This window comes from Sphaerodactylus townsendi, linkage group LG16 (genome assembly GCF_021028975.2).
Source record: "Sphaerodactylus townsendi isolate TG3544 linkage group LG16, MPM_Stown_v2.3, whole genome shotgun sequence".
In the NCBI taxonomy this organism is placed as follows: domain Eukaryota; kingdom Metazoa; phylum Chordata; class Lepidosauria; order Squamata; family Sphaerodactylidae; genus Sphaerodactylus; species Sphaerodactylus townsendi.
The window spans coordinates 7,241,263-7,263,984 of NC_059440.1; the positions used below are offsets into that span (position 1 = coordinate 7,241,263).

At 49.5% G+C, this 22,722-nt stretch overlaps 1 protein-coding gene across 1 annotated transcript in view; it reads left to right on the plus strand.

Moving 5' to 3' along the window:
• The window catches only part of ULK2 (unc-51 like autophagy activating kinase 2), an 89,661-nt gene extending 67,460 nt beyond the window's left edge, over window positions 1-22,201 (plus strand). Inside the window, exons 18-27 of the mRNA XM_048518821.1 lie at window positions 627-907; window positions 1,176-1,375; window positions 4,059-4,168; window positions 6,787-6,939; window positions 8,293-8,501; window positions 10,265-10,443; window positions 12,826-12,944; window positions 15,861-16,018; window positions 19,619-19,754; window positions 20,301-22,201. Of these exons, the coding sequence (XP_048374778.1) occupies window positions 627-907; window positions 1,176-1,375; window positions 4,059-4,168; window positions 6,787-6,939; window positions 8,293-8,501; window positions 10,265-10,443; window positions 12,826-12,944; window positions 15,861-16,018; window positions 19,619-19,754; window positions 20,301-20,368 (1,613 nt within the window). The 3' untranslated portion in view covers window positions 20,369-22,201. The remainder of the gene's footprint in view (window positions 1-626; window positions 908-1,175; window positions 1,376-4,058; window positions 4,169-6,786; window positions 6,940-8,292; window positions 8,502-10,264; window positions 10,444-12,825; window positions 12,945-15,860; window positions 16,019-19,618; window positions 19,755-20,300) is intronic.
• Window positions 22,202-22,722: the final 521 nt, after the last annotated feature.

Here is a 22,722-nt window from a genome sequence, read left to right on the forward strand (position 1 = left end):
CTCCTGCAGGAGAGAAAGGGGGGATATTAATCCAAACTACTCCTCCTCCTCCTCCTCTTCTTCTTCTTCTTCTTCTTCTTCTTCTTCTTCTTCTTCTTCTTCTTCTTCGGATTTGGATTTGTTTCCCCATTCCTACATGTGAAGCCTGCCACCTGACCTTGGGCTCGTCACAGTTCTGTCAGAACTCTCAGCCCTACCTTGTCAGGTGCTCACCTTGTGAGGAGAGGAAGGGAAAAGGAGTTTGTAAGCTGCCTTGAGACTCCTTAAAAGTAGAGAAAAGTGGAGTATGGATCCAAACTCCTCCTCCTTTTCCCTCAGCATTATAAAACTTGCTGAGCCATCTGGCTGATCTCTTAGGTATTGCCAAGTACACATTTCCAAGTATATCTCAGGGAGATGAATTTTGTGCCCAGTGCTGCATTTGAGTGTTCTCCACACACGTGCCCACAAAGAAGCCAGGCCTTGCAAGTCTTTCATTTGAGGTGGTGCTGGAAGAAAAGAGCCATGGGAATGCGGGGAGAGGTTTCTTAGCTCTGTAGGTGCTCTCTAGGAGCCAGAACCCGGAGGATCTCGAAAGGGAGAGAGAGTCTTGCTGGGTGCTGCATTCCTATTTCCTTTCCTCCCAGGCTCCCCAGCTCCCCAGTCTCAGTCTCCACAGTCCCTCCTGCTCGGAGCCCGGCTGCAGAGCGCCCCGACCCTGACCGACATTTACCAAAACAAGCAGAAGCTCCGGAAGCAGCACTCGGACCCCGTCTGCCCGTCGTACGCCGGCTGTGGCCATTCTCCGCAGCCCGCCCGCCCCGTCAGCCTGGGGACGTCGCCCACCAAGCACATGGGCTCCTCCCCCAGGAGCTCCGATTGGCTCTTCAAAACTCCCCTGCCAACCATCATCGGCTCTCCCACAAAGGTGAGCACCTGGACGGGACGGACTCGGTCACTTGGCTGTTAAGCTTCAGAGCGGTGCCAAGACTTGCTCTCTTGGCTGTGGTTCAAAAGCCAGTGAGTGTCCATGGAAACGCATCCTTCCTTCTCAGGATGAGCCCCCCCCCCCCCCCTGCATCGCCATTGGACCCGACGGCAACAGGGTTCAAGGCTAAAAAAGCCTTAATGCCAGTTCAGTGGAAAAGCTGCTAACACCGATTCATCAGGGCATCCAATTTTTTTTTCTGTTCTAGGCAACTGCTCCGTTCAAGATCCCGAAAACCCAGGCGTCTTCCAACTTAGTGGGCCTGGTCAGCCGCCAGGGGGCCGCAGCCGATGCCCCACTGCAGCCGTTGAAGGACGTGAGCGAGATGAGGGACTTCTCGCATTTTCACTTGACCCAGGGAAGCGAGAGGCATGCGGCGGAACAGTATGGCAAGGCCCTCTTTGGCAGGTAACAGTTGCCCTCCCTTTCGTTCAGTGTTGCCTTCTAAGCAGGGAGGCCACCTGCAGGACACACACACACACCCCAAATACCCAAGGCAGCATCTCCTCTCTGCAAGGCTAGCTTGGCATACTACCCTGCTTCCCCGAAAATAAGACAGTGTCTTATATTAATTTTTGCTCCCAAAGATGCGCTGTGTCTTATTTTCAGGGAATGTCGTATTTTTCTGTGTTCTGTTTGTCAGGCATGCTTCCAAACAAAAACTTTGCTATGTCTTACTTTTGGGGGATGCCTTATATTTCACACTTTAGCAAAACCTCTACTAAGTCTTATTTTCAGGGGATGTCTTATATTCGGGGAAACAGGGTACCCTGTTTCCCCGAAAATAAGACCTACCCTGAAAATAAGCCCTAGCATGGTTTTTTTGGAGGATGCCTGAAATATAAGCCCTACTCCAAAAATAAGCCCTAGTTACAAATTCCCCGGCGCAGCTGATCTGGTCACGTGGGGGGCGCAAAATCATGGGGAAAAAATTAGACATCCCTTGAAAATAAACCCTAATGCATCTTTTGGAGCAAAAATTAATATAAGACCCTGTCTTATTTTTGGGGAAACACGGTAGCTTAAAACAGCTCCCAAAGTCCTTAAACACCGTAAGCCAGGGTTGTTGAACTCATTTATTACGAGGGCAGGATGTGACATAAATGGGACTTCTTTGGGCTGGGCCCTAGGGAGGCGACTGCCTTGGCTGATCCCAGTACAGCACCGAGGGGTGCCTGGACTGGCAAGCCTGCAGCAGCGTGGCGTGACTGCGTTGAGGAGGTTTATCAGGCCCACAAGCCAGCTAAGGCAACTCCCCCTTGCTCCTGGCTCACCGGGAACGGGGGTGGGGGGTGGTTTGCTTAAGCTGGCTGGTGGACCAGGTAAGCCCCCTCAAGGGGCTGGCCCCCAGGCCACATGTTTGACACCCTTGCCTTGGGCACTGTTGATTTAGCTGCACGTCTCATAAGGCTTGTCCCTTTGCTGGCTGACTTCAAACGAAAAGGAGCTCCTGTTGACATCTGTGGGGCTTGCAGAGGAAAAGGGCCCAGTGGATTATGGTCTCTGTGGTTTTTGCTGCGGCCAGTCCTGGGGCATCTAAATATAACCCTTGTTTCCTGGTAGAGCTTTCCCACGGTTCTCTCCAGTTCTCCTTTATGTTGACAATTTGCATTTCGTTTTCTCACGCAGTCGGCTGTTTTCAAACGGCGACAGACACAACTGGGTTTTATCGGGTGCCTATTTGACATAAGGAGGAGGGCTTTCGGCTGTTTTTCTAGTTCCTTCTTTCTGTCTTGGGAAGTACCTAACAAATAAGAGGGTCTCTCCAGTTGGTTCTTTCCCCCTTGAGGGAACGTTCAGGGGTGAGTTAATGGGTAATCAGAAATGTGGCGTGCAGTTGGAGTGACTAGCCAGGAACTACAACCCACCCCTCTGTTTGGGTTTATTTGAGACAAGACAAGAAACCCGCAGCCCACCAGAGCTTTTGCCTTCGCTGCCAACTGGGCAGCTGGCAGGCCACGATCCGTGGCTGCAGGGCTTGAAATGAACGGGACGCTGGCTTATACAAAGTCAGACTATTGCTCCCTCTTGCTCAGAGTTGTCTTAGGATCTCAGGCAGAGAAAAGTGGATCCTAGCACTTGTCAAAACTGCAGGTGCTGGGCAGTGACCTATATGCCACACAGCTGCTGTGTCATAGAGCCACAACGCGTTCCAGCTTGATAGGTCGCAACCTCTGTGGGCCTGGTTTCCACTGACAGTGTTTAACTGTGACCCCTGAAGTGCATTGTGGATTGTGTTGCTTATGTGAGTGGGTGGCAGAAAGGGGCGTGCGTTGGGGTACGTTAGTACAGAGAGGAGATGTGTTGAAAAGGTGTGAATCGTTCACAGGAAAGACTGGGCAGTCTGGGCATTTCACTCCAGTAGCACCTTAGACCAACAAGTTGTTTGGGGTTTGAGCTTTCAAAGGTCAGATCTCCCTTCTCAGGAGCAGCAGTGGCGTAGGAGGTTAAGAGCTCGTGTATCTAATCTGGAGGAACCGGGTTTGATTCCCCGCTCTGCCGCCTGAGCTGTGGAGGCTTATCTGGGGAATTCAGATTAGCCTGTACACTCCCACACACACCAGCTGGGTGACCTTGGGCTAGTCACAGCTTCTCGGAGCTCTCTCAGCCCCACCTCCCTCACAGGGTGTTTGTTGTGAGGGGGGAAGGGCAAGGAGATTGTAAGCCCCTTTGAGTCTCCTGCAGGAGAGAAAGGGGGGGGATATAAATCCAAACTACTACTACTATTCCTCCTCCTCCTCCTCCTCCTCCTCCTCCTCCTCCTCCTCCTCTTCTTCTTCTTCTTCTTCTTCTTCTTCTTCTTCTTCTTCTTCTTCTTCTTCTTCTTCTTCTTCTTCTTTGCTTCATACCCTGAAATTCTTGTTGGACCCTAAGGTGCAGGTGGACTGGAATCTGGCTTTTGTGCTACAGACCCACATGGTTATCCTCTGACCTTACCTTCAGGGCAGACGTTACAGCCGGATTCTCTGCCCAGTGTTTTTCCCATCGCATTCCCCTTGATTCCCCACCCTCTCCAGGAGCCACAGCACCTCCCTTCCCCCACCAACCCCGTTTTCTTTTGCCACTTTGAGGCCTTTGTTCTTTCATCTAGGTCTGTAAGTACGGGCAAGTTGTCAGATCAGCAGGCAAAAACTGTTCTCGGGGGCCAGCTCTACCAGGGCAGCACAGACAGCCTTAATACTGAACGGCCAATGGATACAGGTAAGCCGACAGACCACCAGAGCTCTCAGCACATCCAAGCATTGGCTGAGGTGGACAGAAAGAAGCACTTGTTCAATTTCTGTTCCGTCTGGCAGCCATCGTTTGCCCATCCCTGCTTGACTATTCTGTCTGAAGCAGTGCTACAGGACTGTTGGCAGGCGTCGTATTTTCGGGGGGGGGGGGGTTGGCTGTTTTCTTTCACTTCTGGATGTTAGCAGTGAACCAAAGTGGCGGGAAGTTAAGATTTGGGTAAGCCTGCCGGCGCAGTTCAAAGCAAGGCTGTCACCATTTGTATGATACAACCACTGTCTGTAGCAATTCAGCGTTTCACTAGCAAGCAGAATGGTCTCTACACCCTGGGAGCTTTGAGTCTTGAAGAGGGGCAAGCATAGTGAGAGAGGAATATGAATTAGTGCAGGTACACGCGTGACAGTTTAGTGTCTGCGCTAGGGATGGATCTTGAGTAGGGTTGCTAACCTCTAGGTCAGTGGTCTGCCACCTGTGGCTCTCCAGATGTTCATGGATTACAATTCCCATCAGCCCCTGCCAGCATGGCCATGCTGGCAGGGGCTGATGGGAACTGTAGTCCATGAACATCTGGAGAGCCACAGGTGGCAGACCCCTGCTCTAGGTGGTGACTGGAGATCTCTTGAGATTAGAACTGATCCCCAAGCAACAGAGATCAATTCACTTAGGCCAGGGGTCCCCAAACTTTTTAAACAGGGGGCCAGTTCACTGTCCCTCAGACTGTTGGAGGGCCGGACTAAAAAAAACTATGAACAAATTCCTATGCACAAATGATTGTAAAATGTTTGATTTCACCTTTCAGCCTTTCTGTCATGGTCTATTTTTAGAACAGTTACCAAAGTATGTCAAGTACAGGGTGGGCTCCAAATATTGTTGGGGAGGCTGTGGAATACCTTCCCCTGTAAAAAAAAAAGCAGAACTTTCCCAATGAAACATTCCATCTAACCCAGGATCAGGTATCTTCCTGGGTTCTTTCCTCCCTAGCAGCCAGCGAGTGATTCGCCAGCCTGGCTGATGCCAATGGGAGTGAGGCGGAACAGAAAGCCTGAGAGCAACACATGGAGTAGCTGAGAGGGAAGGGCGGAGCAGGCGTTGCCACATGTAAGGTTTCCAACTCTGGGTCAGAAAGTTCATGGAGATTTGGGGGTGCCATCATGTAACTGCAATCAACAGCCGTTGGGGCCGGTTCCTCCTCTCCCTCGAGCCCCCACTGCACATGAATGGAGCCATCGCCGCCATGTCTGGCGGGCCGGATAAATGCCTTCAGGGGGCCACATTTGGCCCCCGGGCCGTAGTTTGGGGACCCCTGACCTAGGCCAAGGGTGGCCAACCTGTAATACTCCAGATGTTCATGGACTACAATTCCCATCAGCCCCAATTGGCCATGAACATCTAGAGCACCATAGGTTGGCCACCCCTGCTCTAGAGAAAATAGCTGCCTTGGAAAGTGGGCTCTATAGCATTCTACCCCTTTGAAGCCCCTCCCCAAACCCCACCCTCCTCAGGCTCCACCCCAAAATCTCCACCTGTCTCCTCATCCAGAGCTAGCACCCTACTCATGAGGGCTCCAGGGATGGCGGAGTACCATAAGGGTATTTTTCCCGACCAAGTAGTCAACCTTCACAATGAAGCTGGTTTCAGGGAACAGCAGGGGGTTTCCCGGTTGTGGACCACATGCATTTGGGCGAAGCATTGTGTGTTGATGAGTAACGCCTCACAGATGTCCTGCTGGCAAGTTACCGAATTAAAAGCAGAGATGTAAACATGCATCTGGACTCTTATGCACACAGCTAATGACTGGAAAACGTTTCTTTTCACTAAGAGCAAAATTGTAAGCAACGGTCCCACTGGACCTTAGTTCAAAGTTCAGTTCAGCCAGATTTGAATCAAGAGGAGTTAGAGTGGTATAGTAGTTAGTGTCAGAGTAGGATCTGGGAGACTTGGGTTTGAATCCCCACTCTATTGTGGAAGCTCTTTGGGTGACCTTGGACCTGTCACATACACACTTTCTGCCTTTCCCACCTTGCAGGATAGAGGTTATGAGGGTAGCCGGATATTCTAAGTTGCTTTGAGTCCCTGCTAAGAGAAAAGCAGGGCGTAACTATCCAAATCATTAAATAAACATTGTGAGGTTGGTAAGGATCAGAGAGGGTTGCACCAGGAACCATCCGGTGGCTGGCCAATTCCTGGGTTAAGCAGAAGGCTTCTCTGAAAAAGCGAGGAAGGAAGGTCAGGAAAAAGGAAGTACAACCAGTGAGAATCACAGGTGCTAAGAAAGGTCCGTGTGTTGCTCAGGCCCCAGTGGGCCTGACCCCTTTGATCTGAGATTGCAAATGCCTTAACAGTCCAGGTGCTCAGGAGCAACAGCTGCAGAAGGCCATTGCTTTCACATCCTGCCTGTGAGCTCCCAAAGGCAGCTGGTGGGCCACTGCGAGGAGCAGAGAGCTGGACTAGATGGACTCTGGTTTGATCCAGCTGGCTTGTTCTTATGTTCTTATGTTCTTATGCTCTCCCCAACTGGCTGCATTCAACTTCAGCTTTACTTGGGGATCCTCAAGCTAGTTTCACAAGAACCTTTCCTTCCTTTGCAGCTCCTCCAGGGGCCTGCGGCCTTGCAGCGGTGACTCCTTCCATGGGAGCTGGGACGTGTTCAAGAGCCGTGATGTTTACCGTGGGATCCCCTCCGAACAGCTCCACTCCTCCGACCTGCACTCACATGGTCCTCAGAGCCAGGACGACGTCAGGTGAGGCTGCTGTCACCCGGGATAGAAGCTTGCTGTGGTGCTGTGAGGCAACGTTGAGGTCACAAGAGATTGCTCCGACTCTCCCACATCTCAGAGCCAGAATGCCTTTCCAGTGTTAGGGAAGGCAGATTGACAGCCCCGTTCTCAGACTTTGCCAATAACTGGGGAGTTTTGAACAGCAGCATTTATGGCAAATGGTAGCCTTCTGTCTGCTGCAGAGGTGCACGTAAGTGTGCTTTGGTTCACCATTTGAATCTTAGGACACTTTGCCACTAGGGGTAGCCAGTAACCCTTTCCTGTGACTCCTGGAGCCTTCCATGGGTAAAAGATCATCTACATTGGTGGAAGACACCACCGTGCTGATAGGTCAAATCACTTGCCAGCAGGAAGGCATAGACACAAGACCAGCAGTGAGGTTTTAAGAACATAAGAACAAGCCAGCTGGATCAAACCAGAGTCCATCTAGTCCAGCTCTCTGCTACTCGCAGTGGCCCACCAGGTGCCCTTGGGAGCTCCCGGACTACAATTCCCATCAGCCTCTGTCAGCATGGCCAAGTGGTAGGGCTCATGGGAATTGTAGTCTATGAACATCTGGAGGGCCATAGTTTGAAGACCCCTGCCTTAAGAGCATAAGAAAGAACCTGCTGGATCAGACCAGAGTCCACCTAGTCCAGCACTCTGCTACTCGCAGTGGCCCACCAGGTGCCTTTGGGAGGTCACCTACAGGATGTGAAAGCAATGGCCTTCTGCTGCTGCTGCTCCCGAGCACCTTGCCTGCTAAGGCCTTTGCAACCTCAGATCAAAGAGGATCAAGATTGGTAGCCATAAATCGACTTCTCCTCCATCAATCTGTCCAAGCCCCTTTTAAAGCTATCCACGTGAGTGGCCATCACCACCTCCTGTGGCAGCATATTCCAAACCCCAATCACACGTTGCGTGAAGAAGAGTTTCCTTTGATTAGTCCTAATTCTTCCCCCCAGCATGGATGCCCCCTGGTTCTAGTATTGTGAGAAAGAGAGAGAAATGTCTCTCTGTCCACATTTTCTACCCCATGCATAATTTTATAGGCTTCAATCCTATCCCCCCTCAGACGTCTCCTCTCCAAACTAAAGAGTCCCAAACGCTGCAGCCTCTCCTCATAAGGATGTTTTCATTGTTTGATTTACTGCCAACCCCGTGTCGGTTCCTCCAGGGCTGCATTTGGGAGCGGAAGTCCTTGTTGAGCCTGTGCAGGTCTTTATTGGCCACTAAAAGATGTTACCTTGTGCTTTAGGATTTCAGTCCAAGGCCAAGAGCCAGACTAATCTGTTAGATTGAAATACATATCTCTTTGTTTCCCCCCCTCCCCCTCAGTTGGTTCCAGCAGTTCTGGAGGGTCTCTCTGTTCAACCAGTGGCCGCATCCACATGGGCTCCCCACCTGGGGCATACCTGGGCGCATCTCCTCCCGGACCAGAGGCAGCTCCGTGCCTGAAGTACATGCCTTATAGCACTTCACCACCCAGCTTGGAGGGGTTTATCACCTTCGAAGCCCCTGAGCTGCCAGAAGAAACTTTGATGGAGGTACGGAAGGACGGGAGGAAGAATTCGTTTGACTGTTTTGTTTTTCCATTCTGATAAAATCTGTCTTGGGTAATTTGTCGGCTGGACCTCGTGGGCTGCAAACCCCAGACTTTGGTCATGTTGTTTCATCAGCTTCCTTGACTCTTAAGGGGGGGCGGGGGGGGGGGGACCCAGATTGAAAAGAATAGTAAACAACAAAAATTTCCCCAAAAGGTTGGAAAGAATACCAGATTTTAATGCCCTATAAAGTCTGATAAAAGCGTTTTAAATTAATAAATGAGGACACTGCTCAGAAAATTGTCTGCGGGAATACTCAGAAATTGTTGGAGGAAAATGTGACAAAAGGAACTTTGACTCTCAAAACTTATACCCTGAAATAACTTATACCCTGAAATCTTCCCGGGGCTAATGAGAGCACTGAATTGATTTGCCAGTCCAATCCTCTAGAACACAAGTGTCAAACTCGCGGCTCTCGAAGGCCTGGGGCTTTCGTACCTACGGGACCGTCTTGCCTCATATGTCCCTAATCTGCTGAATGCAGAGGCCAATCTGCTGGTGATCCCTGGCCCCTCAATGATGCGGTGGGCCTCCACCCGGGCCAGAGCTTTTACAGCTTTGGCCCCTGCCTGGTGGAACGCTCTCCCTCCAGCGGTGCGGGCCCTGCGGGATCTCCATGAGTTCCACAGGCCCTGCAAGACTGAGCTGTTCCACCGGGCCTTTGGGGAGGCCAGCTGCTGATGCCCCCCCCATAACATCAGTGGACTCTACCGCCCCCTCCCCTCCCCCTCCTTTAGGGGATTTGATAGTAGGCCGCTTGGTATTTAGAAGCTGCATTTTAATGAATATAGAGCTATGATTATTATTAGTTAATTTTGATATTTATTGATTTTATCTGTGCTCTATCTGTGTATCTTGTTTATCTTGTTGTTCACCGCCCTGAGCCCTCCGGGGGAGGGCGGTATACAAGCATAATAAATATAATTAATTAATTAATTAATTAATTAATGTTATGGACTACAGTTCCCATCATCATGCTGGCAGGGGATGGGGATGATGGGAACTGTAGTCCATAACATCTGGAGGGCCGCAAGTTTGACACCTATACCTGGGCTACCCAGTGAGACAGAAGGGACCCTAATAGGAGTCCACCAGCGAAGCGGACTGGCAGTGAGTGGGAGTTGCGATGCCGGCTCAGCCGCAAGCACAGTGGGCGTCCTCGGGCAGGCCGCTATTTTTCAGCAACCTTTTCTTATGTATTTGCCAACCTCAGAGGGAAGCTGCAAGCGAGAAACAATGTATGTGAAGACAGTTTCAGAGGGGAGCTGTGTTGGTCTCCAGTAAAACAGCTAGATTTTAGTCGAGCAGTGTTTCCGAGAACAAGATTTCTCCAGCCCTAATCTGGGCAAACCCCATCTGTTGGTAGTCAAGAGGAGCTATTTCTTTAGTGAGTGATTAAAGCATGGGAGTTTGCAGTCTCTGGGTATAATAAGTGGTCTTAAGAGGGGATTAGGCTCATCGGTGGCTACTAAAGGGGACGTCTGCATCCAATGGCCAGGAAATCTCTGAATACGAGCGCTAGGAAGTGACAGCAGGGGAAAGTCCCTGGGGGTTTGGGGCCCTCCATGTTGCCCGCTGCGTGAACCGCAGTATGGTTCTTCTTGTCTAAGCTACCAAGCAGGGTGTGGTGGCAACTACTGACAAATGGATGTGCAGTGAAAGGTGTGAGCAGTTCTGTTCTGCCTTCCCTCCCCCCCCTCCCCCAGAGAGAGCACACAGACACCCTGCGCCACCTGAACTTGATGCTGACCTTCACCGAGTGCGTGCTGGACCTGACCGCCATCCGGGGAGGGAATCCAGAGCTGTGCTCCTCCGCGGTCTCTCTCTACCAGATCCAGGAGAGCGTGGTCGTTGATCAGATCAGCCAGCTGAGCAAGGACTGGGGGTAGGTGGCTACCTCCCCGGCCATTTGATTGGTTTGTTTTCATTTATCATCCGCCTTTCTCACGGATACTCAAGGCAGGCAAAGGTGGACTCGTTCGGTTAAGCCAGTAATGGCGAACCTTTTCGAGACTGAGTGCCCAAATTGCAACCCAAAACCCACTTATTTATCCCAAAGTGCCAACACAGTAATTTAACCTGAATACTGAGATGAAAAAATGGTTGGCTCCAAGGCGTGCATTACTCAGAAGTAAGCTTGGTGGTAGTCGGTGGCTTTGCTTTGAAGCAACTGTGCAACTCTTCCAATGGGTGAATCACGACCCTAGGAGGGTTTACTCAGAAGCAAGCCCCATTGCCAGCAACCAAGCTTACTCCCAGGTAAAGGATTGCGCTTTAGTTTAACAGCGCTTAACAGGGTTACCTACACTGCTTCCTCAAAACTAGGTCTTAGGTTTAATGCTAATAATCGAGCCCAGCGACCCAGGCCAGCCTAGATATGTGGGGGGGGGGGACTCTGTTTGCGCGTGCCCACAGAGAGGGCTCTGAGTGCCCCCTCTGGCACCCGTGCCATAGGTTCGCCATCACTGGGTTAATCAGCCGATTTCAAAATATGGTAACATTTGAACGATGACAGTATTTTACTCTGGCAGCAAGGATTCCTAGCAAAACAAAGCCATTCAGTCCGTCAGCAAGCGGATTACAAAATATGATGGTAACTGGGGTGCTGTGTGGTTTCCGGGCGGTATGGCCGTGTTCTAGCAGCATTCTCTCCTGATGTTTCGCCTGCATCTGTGGCTGGCATCTTCAGAGGGTCAGGTGCATCTTCAGAGGATCAGATGCCAGCCACAGATGCAGGCGAAACGTCAGGAGAGAATGCTGCTAGAACACGGCCATACAGCCTGGAAACCATACAGCACCCCAGTGATTCCGGCCGTAAAAGCCTTCAACAATATGATGATAGCATTTGAGTTTAATAGGAAAGATTCCTAGTGAAACAGCACTATGCAGTGGGGCTGGGACTAAAGAGCTGGAAGAAAAGAGCAGATACCGTATATGCTCGTGTATAAGCCGACCCGTGTATAAACCGAGGCACCTAATTTTACCACCAAAACCTGGGAAAACTTATTGACTCGCGTATAAGCTGAGGGTGGGAAGCTGGGGTTTAAGGAAGCCCAGCCGGCAGGCAGAGGGAGCTCCTTATTTGGGCAGTGACATCAGGGGGAGTCACTGCCCAAATAAGGAGCTCCCTCTGCCTGCCGACTGGGGTTATCTGGGGAATACAGATTAGCCTGTGCACTCCAACACACGCCAGCTGGGTGACCTTGGGCTAGTCCCAGCTCTTCTGAGCCTTCTCAGCCTCACCTGCCTCACAGGGTGTTTGTTGTGATGGGAGAAGGGGGGCAAGGAGATTGTCAGCCCCTTTGAGTCTCCTCACAGGAGAGAAAGGGGGGATATAGATCCAAACTCTTCTTCTTTTTCTAGACCTAGCTGGCTGGAGTAGCTGCCATCCATAGGAAGGCTTTCCCCTTCCTGAAAACAAAGGAAATGAAGCAGAATTGCTTGGGCCGACAGAGCTGTCTCTGAGTCCCTGTCCTGGCCAAGAAACCGATTCTTGAGAAATGAAGGTGGTCCAGGAAATTCCTCTCTTGCCATGCCACTCCACTAGGCCCTAGGTCAGTGGTGGCGAACCTTTGGCACTCCAGATGTTATGGACTACAATTCCCATCCGCCCCTGCCAGTACGGCCCTAGTTTTTTGCAAGATCAGTGATGGCGAACCTATGGCATGGGTGCCAGAGGTGGCACTCAGAGCCCTCTCTGTGGGCACGCACAAACAGAGTCCCCCCCACCCCTACACATCTAGGCTGGCCTGGGCCACTGGGCTCGATTATTAGCATTAAACCTAAGACCTAGTTTTGGGGAAGCAGTGTAGGTAACCCTGTTAAGCGCTGTTAAACCCCACTGATTTTCCTTCAAAGAACTACAGCGCAATCCTGTAAGCTCGGTTGCTGGCAGTGGGGCTTGCTTCTGAGTAAACCCTCCTAGGGTCATGATTCACCCGTTGGAAGAGTTGCATGGTTGCTTCAAAGCAAAGCCACCGACAACCACCAAGCTTACTCCTGAGTAACGCACGCCTCAGAGCCAACTGTTCTTTCTAAACTGAAACTTCAGTATTCAGGTTAAATTGCCGTGTTGGCACTTTGCGATAAATAAGTGGGTTTTGGGTTGCAATTTGGGCACTTGGTCTCGAAAAGGTTCGCCATCACTGTGTTAGATGCTTCTCTCTCTGCTGCCAGCCTGGACCCTCATGCCCGCCTGCCTTGCCAGGGCCCCGAAAAGGACCCCCAGTGCTCCTTAACCCAGGAACTCTTTCTTCTTTCCTCCCAGGCAAGTCGAACAGCTGGTGCTGTACATGAAAGCAGCGCAGTTGCTGGCCTCCTCCTTGCACCTGGCGAAAGCTCAGATCAAATCGGCAAAGCTGAATTTGTCCTCTGCCGTGAAGCAAGGTACGTGCACCCAGGCCCTGCCGGCCCTCCTCCTGGTCACTTAAAGGCCACGGGCACAAGCTAAAAGGTGCTGTGCGTTGACATGCTGCAGGGAAGGATCCATGGGGGCCGGCCAGGTGTTTCTTTTGGGGAGGCTGGTCTGCCATTATGGATGTTTTCACCAGGAGCCCTCGAGAGCCCCTACCTTGCATGCCACCTCCACCTCCCCTCCACCTTCCTCCACTAGGGTGGGAGGGTCATGTCCAGATGCCGAGACCCCTCCCCTCCCTTGCATGCCACCCCTCACTCCCTCTCCTTCCCTAGCATGCTACCCAGTGGTGGGATCCAAAAATTTTAGTAACAGGTTCCCATGGTGGTGGGATTCAAACTGTGGTGGAGCGCCAATGGGGCTGGCCGTGGCACGACAGGGGTGTGGCCGGGCATTCCTGGGCGGGGTTGTGGCAAGGACGCAGCCGCTGCGAAGGTCCTTGGGCAGGAAACGAATGCACGCAGGCACAGGCTGCCACGCACGCCGGTGCACCTCCTGCTAGACTGCTTCAAGTTCTGCCGCTACTGCTGAGAGGAGGGGTGTAACTAAGGCAAAAATCACGTGGCAAAATCCCCAATTAGTAACCCCCTCTCGGCACACACAAATAATTAGTAACCTACTCTCGGGAACCTGTGAGAACCTGCTGGATCCCACCTCTGATGCCACCCCACTGGAATACAACTGTGGGGGGAGGCGGGGGAGGGCTGCTTGTTTACATCATTTCTGTTTTGGTCAAGATGGTCACTTTCAGCCTAAGCTTGGCTGGCGAGAGCCACAGGATGGTTATATGTTGCATAATGAATCTGGATGGTGGCGGGGGCTGAGTTGCAGACACGGGCGAGAATGCGCGAAGTCACTTAAGAGACAACGATCCCTTTTGGCTGGTTGTGCGTGGAAGACTTGGAGGAGCCCAGCAAGCAGGCCCACTTGGAGAAATGCCAGACCGTAGGATCAGGCAGGCCACGACGTGGTCTGTGTTGTGTTGATCGTGGAGAAAGTAAGAGACTCCCTCAGCCACCATCGCGGCTGCATTAAGAACATAAGAACTAGCCTGCTGGATCAGACCAGAGTCCATCTAGTCCAGCACTCTGCTACTCTCAGTGGCCCACCAGGTGCCTTTGGGAGCTCACATGCAGGATGTGAAAGCAAGGGCCTTCTGCTGCTGCTGCTGTTCCCGAGCACCTGGTCTGCTAAGGCATTTGCAATCTCAGATCAAGGAGGATCCAGATTGCTAGCCATAGGTCGACTTCTCCTCCATCAATCTGTCCAAGCCCCTTTTAAAGCTATCCAGGTTAGTGGCCATCACCACCTCCTGTGGCAGCATATTCCATTGGGTGACAGACGTGAATGCTACCACCCCATTGGTCCTCTTAACTTATCAGACCTCCCTCCTTCACTTCTTCCATTGGCTCAGCGCACAGGGAAGGCACATTTAAGCCTATGTAAGCAGACTGGAGGAAGTCCAAGTGGCTGTAATGAGGACGCAGAAATAAGGAGTTCTACTTGCTCAGCAACATGCGTTTAAATACAAGAAGGCAGAACACCTGGATTCTGCTTCCTTGCCTTTAGGCAGTTTAAACTGTTTCACTCTTTCATGCACTGGAGGTTTATCCTAACTCTCTGGTGAGCTGAAAAACTACTCACCTGCGAAGGAGTAAACAGAACAAAGCAAAAGGTGCACAAGGAATCTTCAGCTAGGCAGACAGTATTTCTTTGAGGATCCCAGTGAGAGGCGCAGGGTTTTTTTGACCTGGGAATGAGGCTTGTCCTGTCATAGCATTCTCGTGATGCTGGTCTGACTGGGTTATTTATGACAGGGAATTCATGTATTAAATAGCAACAGGAATGAGGCAAACTTGGGGTGTCCGTAGCTCAAGGGACTACTGTCTTTAGTTTGGAGAGGAGACGTCTGAGGCGGGATATGATTGAAGTCTATAAAATTATGCATGGGGTAGAAAATGTGGACAGAGAGATTTTTCTCTCTCTTTCTCACAATACTAGAACCAGGGGGCATTCATTGAAAATGCTGGGGGGAAGAATTAGGACAAATAAAAGGAAACACTTCTTCACGCAACGTGTGATTGGTGTTTGGAATATGCTGCCACAGGAGGTGGTGATGGCCACTCACCTGGATAGCTTTAAAAGGGGCTTGGACAGATTGATGGAGGAGAAGTCGATTTATGGCTCCCAATCTTGATCCTCTTTGATCTGAGATTGCAAATGCCTTAACAGTCCAGGTGCTCGGGATCAACAGCCGCAGAAGGCCATTGCTTTCACATCCTGCATGTGAGCTCCCAAAGGCACCCAGTGGGCCACTGCGAGTAGCAGAGAGCTGGACTAGATGGACTCTGGTCTGATCCAGCTGGCTTGTTCTTATGTTCTTATGATATATAAAAAAAAGTTCACAAAAAGGTCATCTTCTGAGTTAGCAGAGGTTTGCAAAACCCAAAGGCCAGAGACAGTCAGTCTAGGGGTGAAAGAGCAGTTAACCTTTAATATGATTGGTGGGTTCAACTGTAACTCTACCCCAATGAGAGGCTGTTGCGTGGGCGGGGAAAAGTATCCAGTTGGATGTGTGCATTTGTATATGCTATGCTATGCTAAGATAGAGAGTGAGTCTCAGTTTAGTTCAGTGTGTGTGTTGAACTTTGTTATTGCTAAAGAGTTCTGTCTAGCTTTATAGTCTTGTACAGAATAGACTTGTGTAACCTTGCAACTGCTAAAGTAAAAGCCTTCCCATGGAAAGAACATCTTGCGTGGAGAGTATTCTTTTCCAAGTGTGGTAGGAGACTGCAGTGGGTGCAAGAAGACTATAGACCTTCTCACCTTACCAGAATAGCTCCGCTTTAAACTCTGCTCATAACTACTTGGCCGTTTCTTCCTTGCAGTGGTCAAAAACCTGAACGAAAGGTACAAGTTCTGCATTGCCATGTGCAAGAAGCTGACGGAAAAGCTGAACCGGTTCTTCTCAGACAAGCAGCGGTTCGTCGACGAAATCAACAGTGTCACAGCGGAGAAGCTCATCTACAGCTGTGCTGTGGAGATGGTAAGAGGGCCTCAGACACAAGTGCTGGGGTGGGGTTGGGGGGAGGGGTGATTCTCCAGGGCTCCTCAGGCCTTGAAGAAGAAGAAGAAGAAGAAGAGTTGGATTTATATCCCCCTTTCTCTCCTGCAAGGAGACTCAAAGGGGCTGAGAAACTCCTTTCCCTTCTTCCCCCTCACAACAAACACCCTGTGAGGTAGGTGCGGCTGAGAGAGCTCAGAAAAACTGTGACTAGCCCAAGGTCACCCAGCTGGTGTGTGCTGGAGTGCACAGGCTAATCTAGTTCCCCAGATAAGCCTCCACAGCTGAAGTGGCAGAGCGGGGAATCGAACCCAGTTCTCCAGATTAGAGTGCACCTGCTCTTAACCACTACGCCACTGCTGCTCAGCATTCTGAGGCTTCAGCATCTGCTTCACAGGGTTGGGGGGTAGGTCTGAGTGACTACCAGGCTGCTTGGAGAAATCCTGGACAAACAAGTACTGGGGGTGGGGGGGCGGGGATTTGGGTAAATAAGCCACAGAGACCAATTCCCCATCATTGTTTTCGTGGACTGAAATGCTACATGTGGACTATCCTTGCCTGCTTGCCTCACTCATAAAGGTGCCTGCGAGCTCCCGTGTTGCCGTTCAGAGAGGTGCCCAAACAAAGGAGGCAGAGAGTTGGAACTCTGGGGATTAATTAAAATTGGTTTTCCATTTGTTCATGCCTCTTTTTTGATGCTCAGAAGTTACCGAGGCAATAATTAGTTCTAGATCCCTTGATGTGACACAGTCCCGCTTGCCGTTGCACCTGGGGAGGGATGAGGAAATGAGCCGAGACTATACCACATGCGGTGTTGCTGAAGGGGGAGGCTGATGCCCTGAAACCCCGGGCAAAATGGAAGGGTACTCCCAACAGATGCTCAAGATGCCTTAGGCACTCTGGAAGGGTGACTAGCAAGACCCATATGTGCGCGACGGCAGCCTTGTGACACTCACTTTCTGGCGGCCTCTGCTTTTCAGCGTCAGCAAAGAGGAGGCTCCTACAAAGGTTGGTGCGCACACCAAACTCTTTGGGAAAGGAAACCTTGTCTCGGTTCCACACAGGCCTGCTTCCAAAGCCCTGGCGTTTTGAAGAAATAGAATACCCTTTCTTGCTCCTTTGCTCTGTTTATTTATTGGCTTCATTTATCGCCCGCCCTTTTTTTGCTGATACACCAGGCAGATCACAAAAGATGAAGCCATGTAAGGCATCTAGTGAACAATGAAGTAGAACACCAGTTTGTATGCACCTGTGTCTTGTGAAGACAAGGTGGCCTTTTGTCAGACCTACGCCATCCTTGGCCTGGCAAATCGCACGTACGCAGCTCAGCTGCAGATGGCCATTTCTACTGCTCAAGACCATGAGGCCTTTGGTCGCATGTAACTAGTTCAATAGCGCTTGACAGTTTCTCCTTATCTGTCTTTCAAAGGGAGTAACCTGCCTGTCCCAAAACAACGTCTCTTTCTCACTGTCCTTTCAAATGCTGATATTATGGGACTATGGGTTGAACCAAACTCTAACCTTTAGGTATACAGTGGAACCTCAGATTTCGCCAATAATCCGTCCGGCGATTATCGGCGAAATCCGAAATCAGCAATTTCCAAAACTGTGCTGTTTGCGCATGCAGCCGTATCGTCGTAAATTGCGTGTTACACCTATTTACGCCGTGAGAAATCCTGAGACGTTCGCGTACAAGGCAACCGCAAAAAAACCAACATTGGCGATTTCCGAGGGTCCACTGTATACTGGGGCCAGAGAGCCAAACCCCCAGTTTCGACTATCTGGCCGTTGGGCTGACACTGTTCTGAACAAAGCTCTTGAGTCTTATTACTGACTGGAGTACCAGACCTTTACACCTTTTGGGGGACAGCTCAGCACTGCCATCTGAGAGGCTGGGCTCAGCCAATGACTGGTCGGGAGAGTCACCTGGGAGACCCCCCTCTCCTCCCCACACAACGTGCTGCTGTAAGCTCCTTGAAGGAGGCAGCGTGCGAATGTCAGATGAGTTCTCCTACCTCTGTCACTGCTTGAACCGCCCCGTCACCTGCCCTTCCATTACTGCCCACACCACATGTCTTTGGCGTAGATGTCAAGAGGACAGTCAGTATTTTGGAGACCCTAAGGCCGTGGTGCCGAACCTTTGGCACTCCAGATGTTATGGACTACAATTCCCAACAGCCCCTGCCAGCATTGCCAATTGGCCATGCTGGCAGGGGCTGATGGGAACCAGCCAGTCCACTGCTTATCTAGGTATACCTAATTATCCCTCTTAAGTGTAAATGTCAATGTCTTTGTTTATGACCTCTACCCGGGCCAGGACTTTTACAGCCCTGGCCCCTGCCTGGTGGAACACTCTTTCGCCAGCTGTTAGGGCCCTGTGGGACCTTGGTGAATTCCACAGGGCCTGTAAAACTGAGCTGTTCCACCGGGCTTTTGGGGGGGCGGTCGCGGAGTTACCTCCCCACCTTGACACCTACTGTACCATCTGGCCTTGTCTTTGGCTTTCAGTCCCCTCCCAGGGGTAGGACCGGACGTCGTCTGTTAAATTATGAGTGGGTTAATGTTTGCTACTGATTTTATGGATTGTATTGAGTTTTAGCTGAATTGTTGACTGTTTGTATTTGTTATTTATTGGTGATTTATGTGGTGATTTATTTGATGTGAACCACTCTGAGCCCTGGGGGTAGAGCGGTTTATTAAACTGAATTACCTTATATGCTCGCGTATATGTCTACTTTTTCAGCACATTTTTTGTGCTGAAAAGAGCCCCCCTCGACTTATACGCGAGTGAAGGGCTGAGCTTGCAGACCTGCAAAAAAGACTTGCTTTGGGGCAGCGGCTGCCATCACCACGCAAGCATCTTCACTGTGTCATGATAAGCTATCCGTGTTGAAGTGGAACCTGTAGGGACTTTTTAAAAGAGGGATCTTGTTGAGCATCTTCCCTATGAAACTCTGAAGAGATCCTGTCTGTGAGAGTTATATATTCCACTTCAGAACTTTAAAAGTTATTGTTGATACCATCCTGTTTTTCTTTGAAATAAATATTCAAAAACATTTTTATTTGTATCTATTTTTATTTTTGAAATTTACCAGTAGCTGCTGCATTTCCCACCCTAGACTTATACACGAGTCAATAAATTTTCCCAATTTTTTGTGGTAAAATTAGGCGCCTCGACTTATATGCGGGTCGACTTATACACGAGTATATACGGTAATAACAACAACAATAACAACAAATACAATACAATTCTCCAATATAGCAACCCTCTTAAGTGGATGGAACAGCCTATATTCAGACTCCCGTCTTGCTTTTTTCCTTTAGCCCTGATCTAATGTTTAAATGTTTACATTTGTATTCCTCTTCTCCTTTTATCCTCCCAACAATCCTATAGGAATCCAGGGTCAGTGAGTGGCTGAATGTGGGTGTGGACCCTGCTTTCCCACGGTCACAGTGAAACTGAGGCAGCTTGCTTAATGTTGGCTCTCTGAGCCTTACTTTTCTTTGAAAGCCGTTGTCAAGATTCCCTGCCTTCCTCTTGTCCCCCACCCCGAGCTCATTCACTTTTCCACACCTCCCCAGGTACAGGCCGCAGCCCTGGATGAGATGTTCCAGCGGACAGAAGATATCGCATACCGATACCAGAAAGCAGCCCTGCTGCTGGAAGGCCTAGCAAAGATTTTGCAAGACCCGGCCGATATAGAAAACATCAATAAATGTAAGTGCGTTGGGCGGAGCCCCAACCGAAGACCCTTGTCTGCGTGGTGTGGGTTGTTTCTGAGCACCCTGAACTGCCCCATTTGATTGCAAGCAAGTTCTTTAGGCTCAGGTTGCTTGTCTTTAACCTCACTTTCCCTCCGGCCTGCGCTCAGTCATGGTGCAGTCATTCCTTTCAGCATTCATGTCATACTTTCCATCAGCAAATGAAATGTCACAAAACACTGTGCAAGCTTCTGAGCTCAACAGAACTCTTCATCAGGCTAGACATTACAAACAATTAAAAACTGAGGAGGAAAAAGCAGATTTGCCATTGTAACTTAGAAAAGGGGAGGGGTTCCTCCTCAGTTTTTTAATTTTTATAACCTATTGCCTGATGAAGAGTTCTGAGTAGCTTAAAAACTGGTATAATATTCAATGTTGTTTCAGTTGGTATTACATGTATTTTGTCCCATTCTGGATTTTGCACAGGCCAGTCCATCTCTGTAGAGCCTTTTCCTTCCGGTGCACAGCCCCATGCGTTCAATGCCTTTTCTCTTTCTTTCAGATAAGTCTAGTATTGAGCGAAGGCTCTCTGCACTTTGCTGCAATGCAGTGGCCATGTATGAACAGTAAACACATCATCCAAGACCACTGGGGGACGTTTCACTTCAGCAAAATGGTCAGCCTTGGTTCTGTTCAAATGTTTTTTCATTTCTGTGGTTGACTACCAAAGAAAAATGCAGTTAATTCAGAGGAGGGAAGAAATTCAAAACGACTTCGTAAGAGACTCATCTTATGACTGGTCTGGCCCAATCTCCCCTCTCTTTTGCCGAGCAGCCAGATTTTAAAAGGCTCGTCGTCTTCGCATGTTCCACAAATCTTCCTTTGTGAACGTTCAGCTAGGCCTTTATTTATCTTCACAAGACGAAGAGACAGAGGGCCATTTTCTTCTTCTTCTGCAAGGTTTCCTCTTTGAAAAGGATCCCTTTTCTAGAACAAAACTTTGGAGCAGAGACAAGAAAATGCCGACTTCAAACCTGTGTCGACAGGAAGATTTGGGGGCTCGGCTCGATTTGAATTTGAGCGGGGGTCTCCTCAATGCCACTTGAAAAAACCATCGAGGAAAGGAGGAAATGGCGCCTTCCTAAAAAGACGGGAGAGTTATGGACCTGGGAAACTTCTTCTTGTATGTTTTTGGTGTGGTCTGTTGAGAAACTCTGAAACTAATTTTAGCAGTTACTGTGGATATACACCCTTGATGTTTTCATCTTGACTCGTCCCTTCCCTAACCCCGAAACAGTTTATATTGCACTAATTTACTAAAGAAACTCATCTGTTTGTGAGGAACTATTAATTTAAATAAAAAAAGGCACAACTCGAGGGGGGGTGTAGTTTACTGTACATTGAAAATACACACAACAGCAGCAGCAAGAGAGAACCAAACCTTTCCCACTATGACAACATGTGGCAGCTTAGAAGGTTTTCAGATGAAGCTGTCCAAAACGCCTTCTCATGGACCTTCCTGCTTGATACCAGTTTAGCTAATATTTCAGAAACTGTCACTCTGTGGACTCGCTCAGTCTCTTGCAGAAGTGGATTGGGGGTGGGGCGTTTCTTATCTCCCCCTATCCAGGATAAGGGTTCTGTTGCTTCCTTCTGTTGTCAGACCAATTTCACACCTTCGTTTGGTTTGCTTTGTTCTGTGTTAGAAAGACAGTTTTGAATCTTTGCTTACAGACTCTTAGAGGCCTGACGGTTAGGAATTTAGACATTGTGGTGTGGACTGTTTTTTTCCTTACCAATAGCAAAGTGTCAAAAAAAAAATCAGGGTAGGTTTCTTTACCGCATACAAGGAGATTGGAGAAATTGCTCCTTGCTGGCTCATTTTAGCTGTTTGTTTCTTCCGGCCATCCCTTCAGATGGAGTAGCAATTCATGAAGTCTTTCAGGCAACTTCGTTTCTCTGGAAATTCTCTCTCTCTTAATTTTGAGAGCTTTTTTCCCCCCCTTGCTTTTAATTTATCATAACAACTGCTCAGACACTTGAATACACACCATTCTTCAGAATGAAATAATTTTGTATCTTTCTTTTTTTTTTTTTTTTTTGGCCAGCTAGACTTCCGCTGAAGAGGAGTTGCTGACATCCAAACTCTGTCCGATTTCATAGACTGATAATATCCCCCCCTTTCTTTTGCTTTGACAAGAGTAATGTACTTTTTACCTTATTTATCTGTACAAGAAATTCCAGCAATTAATTTGAAAGGTGTTTTTATTTATATGTGTTTGTATTTTGAGGTCTTTAACACAGTGTTTCTACTACCTCTCCTTTGTAACTGCATGTGTTTGTTCATGACCCATAGTATAATAACTGAAAAGGGAAAAAAAAGAAATCCTGTTGCATAATTTTTACAATGGCCCTGTATAAATGTATATTATGAGAAAAGAATAAACAAACTGATACTCTGAAGTGAGTCTGTAGTATTTATCAAGGGGTCAGAAAGCCAGAAACAGGAATGAAGCTTCAGTAACAGCAAACTCAATCCTGGCCAAGACTTGCTGGCAGGGGCGGAGTGAGGGGGAACTGTGCCCAGGGCACGCTCGTCCCCTGTCGCCCCTCCACACCCCTCCTACCACACCCCAGAGTGGCAAGGCAGCCCCGGGCCAACTGCAGCCCCTAGCAAAACCTGAGTTGGCTTCCCCCCCCCCCCCCCATGGGCGGCCACTCCACCATGACCAAATTTTTTTTTGCACCAGGACATTGGTGCCTGCAGGGGGTGCATTTTTAGACATATCAGCACCAATGTTTCAGCATATCATCAGGAGACTGCCCTTATGCTACTCCCCAAGTTTGGTGAGGTTTGGTTCAAGGAGTCCAAAGTTATGGACTCCCAAAGGGGGTGCCCCATCCCCCATTGTTTCCAATGGGAGCTAATAGAGGAGATGGGGGCTACAGTTTTGAGGTCCCATAACTTTGGCCCCCTGAACCAA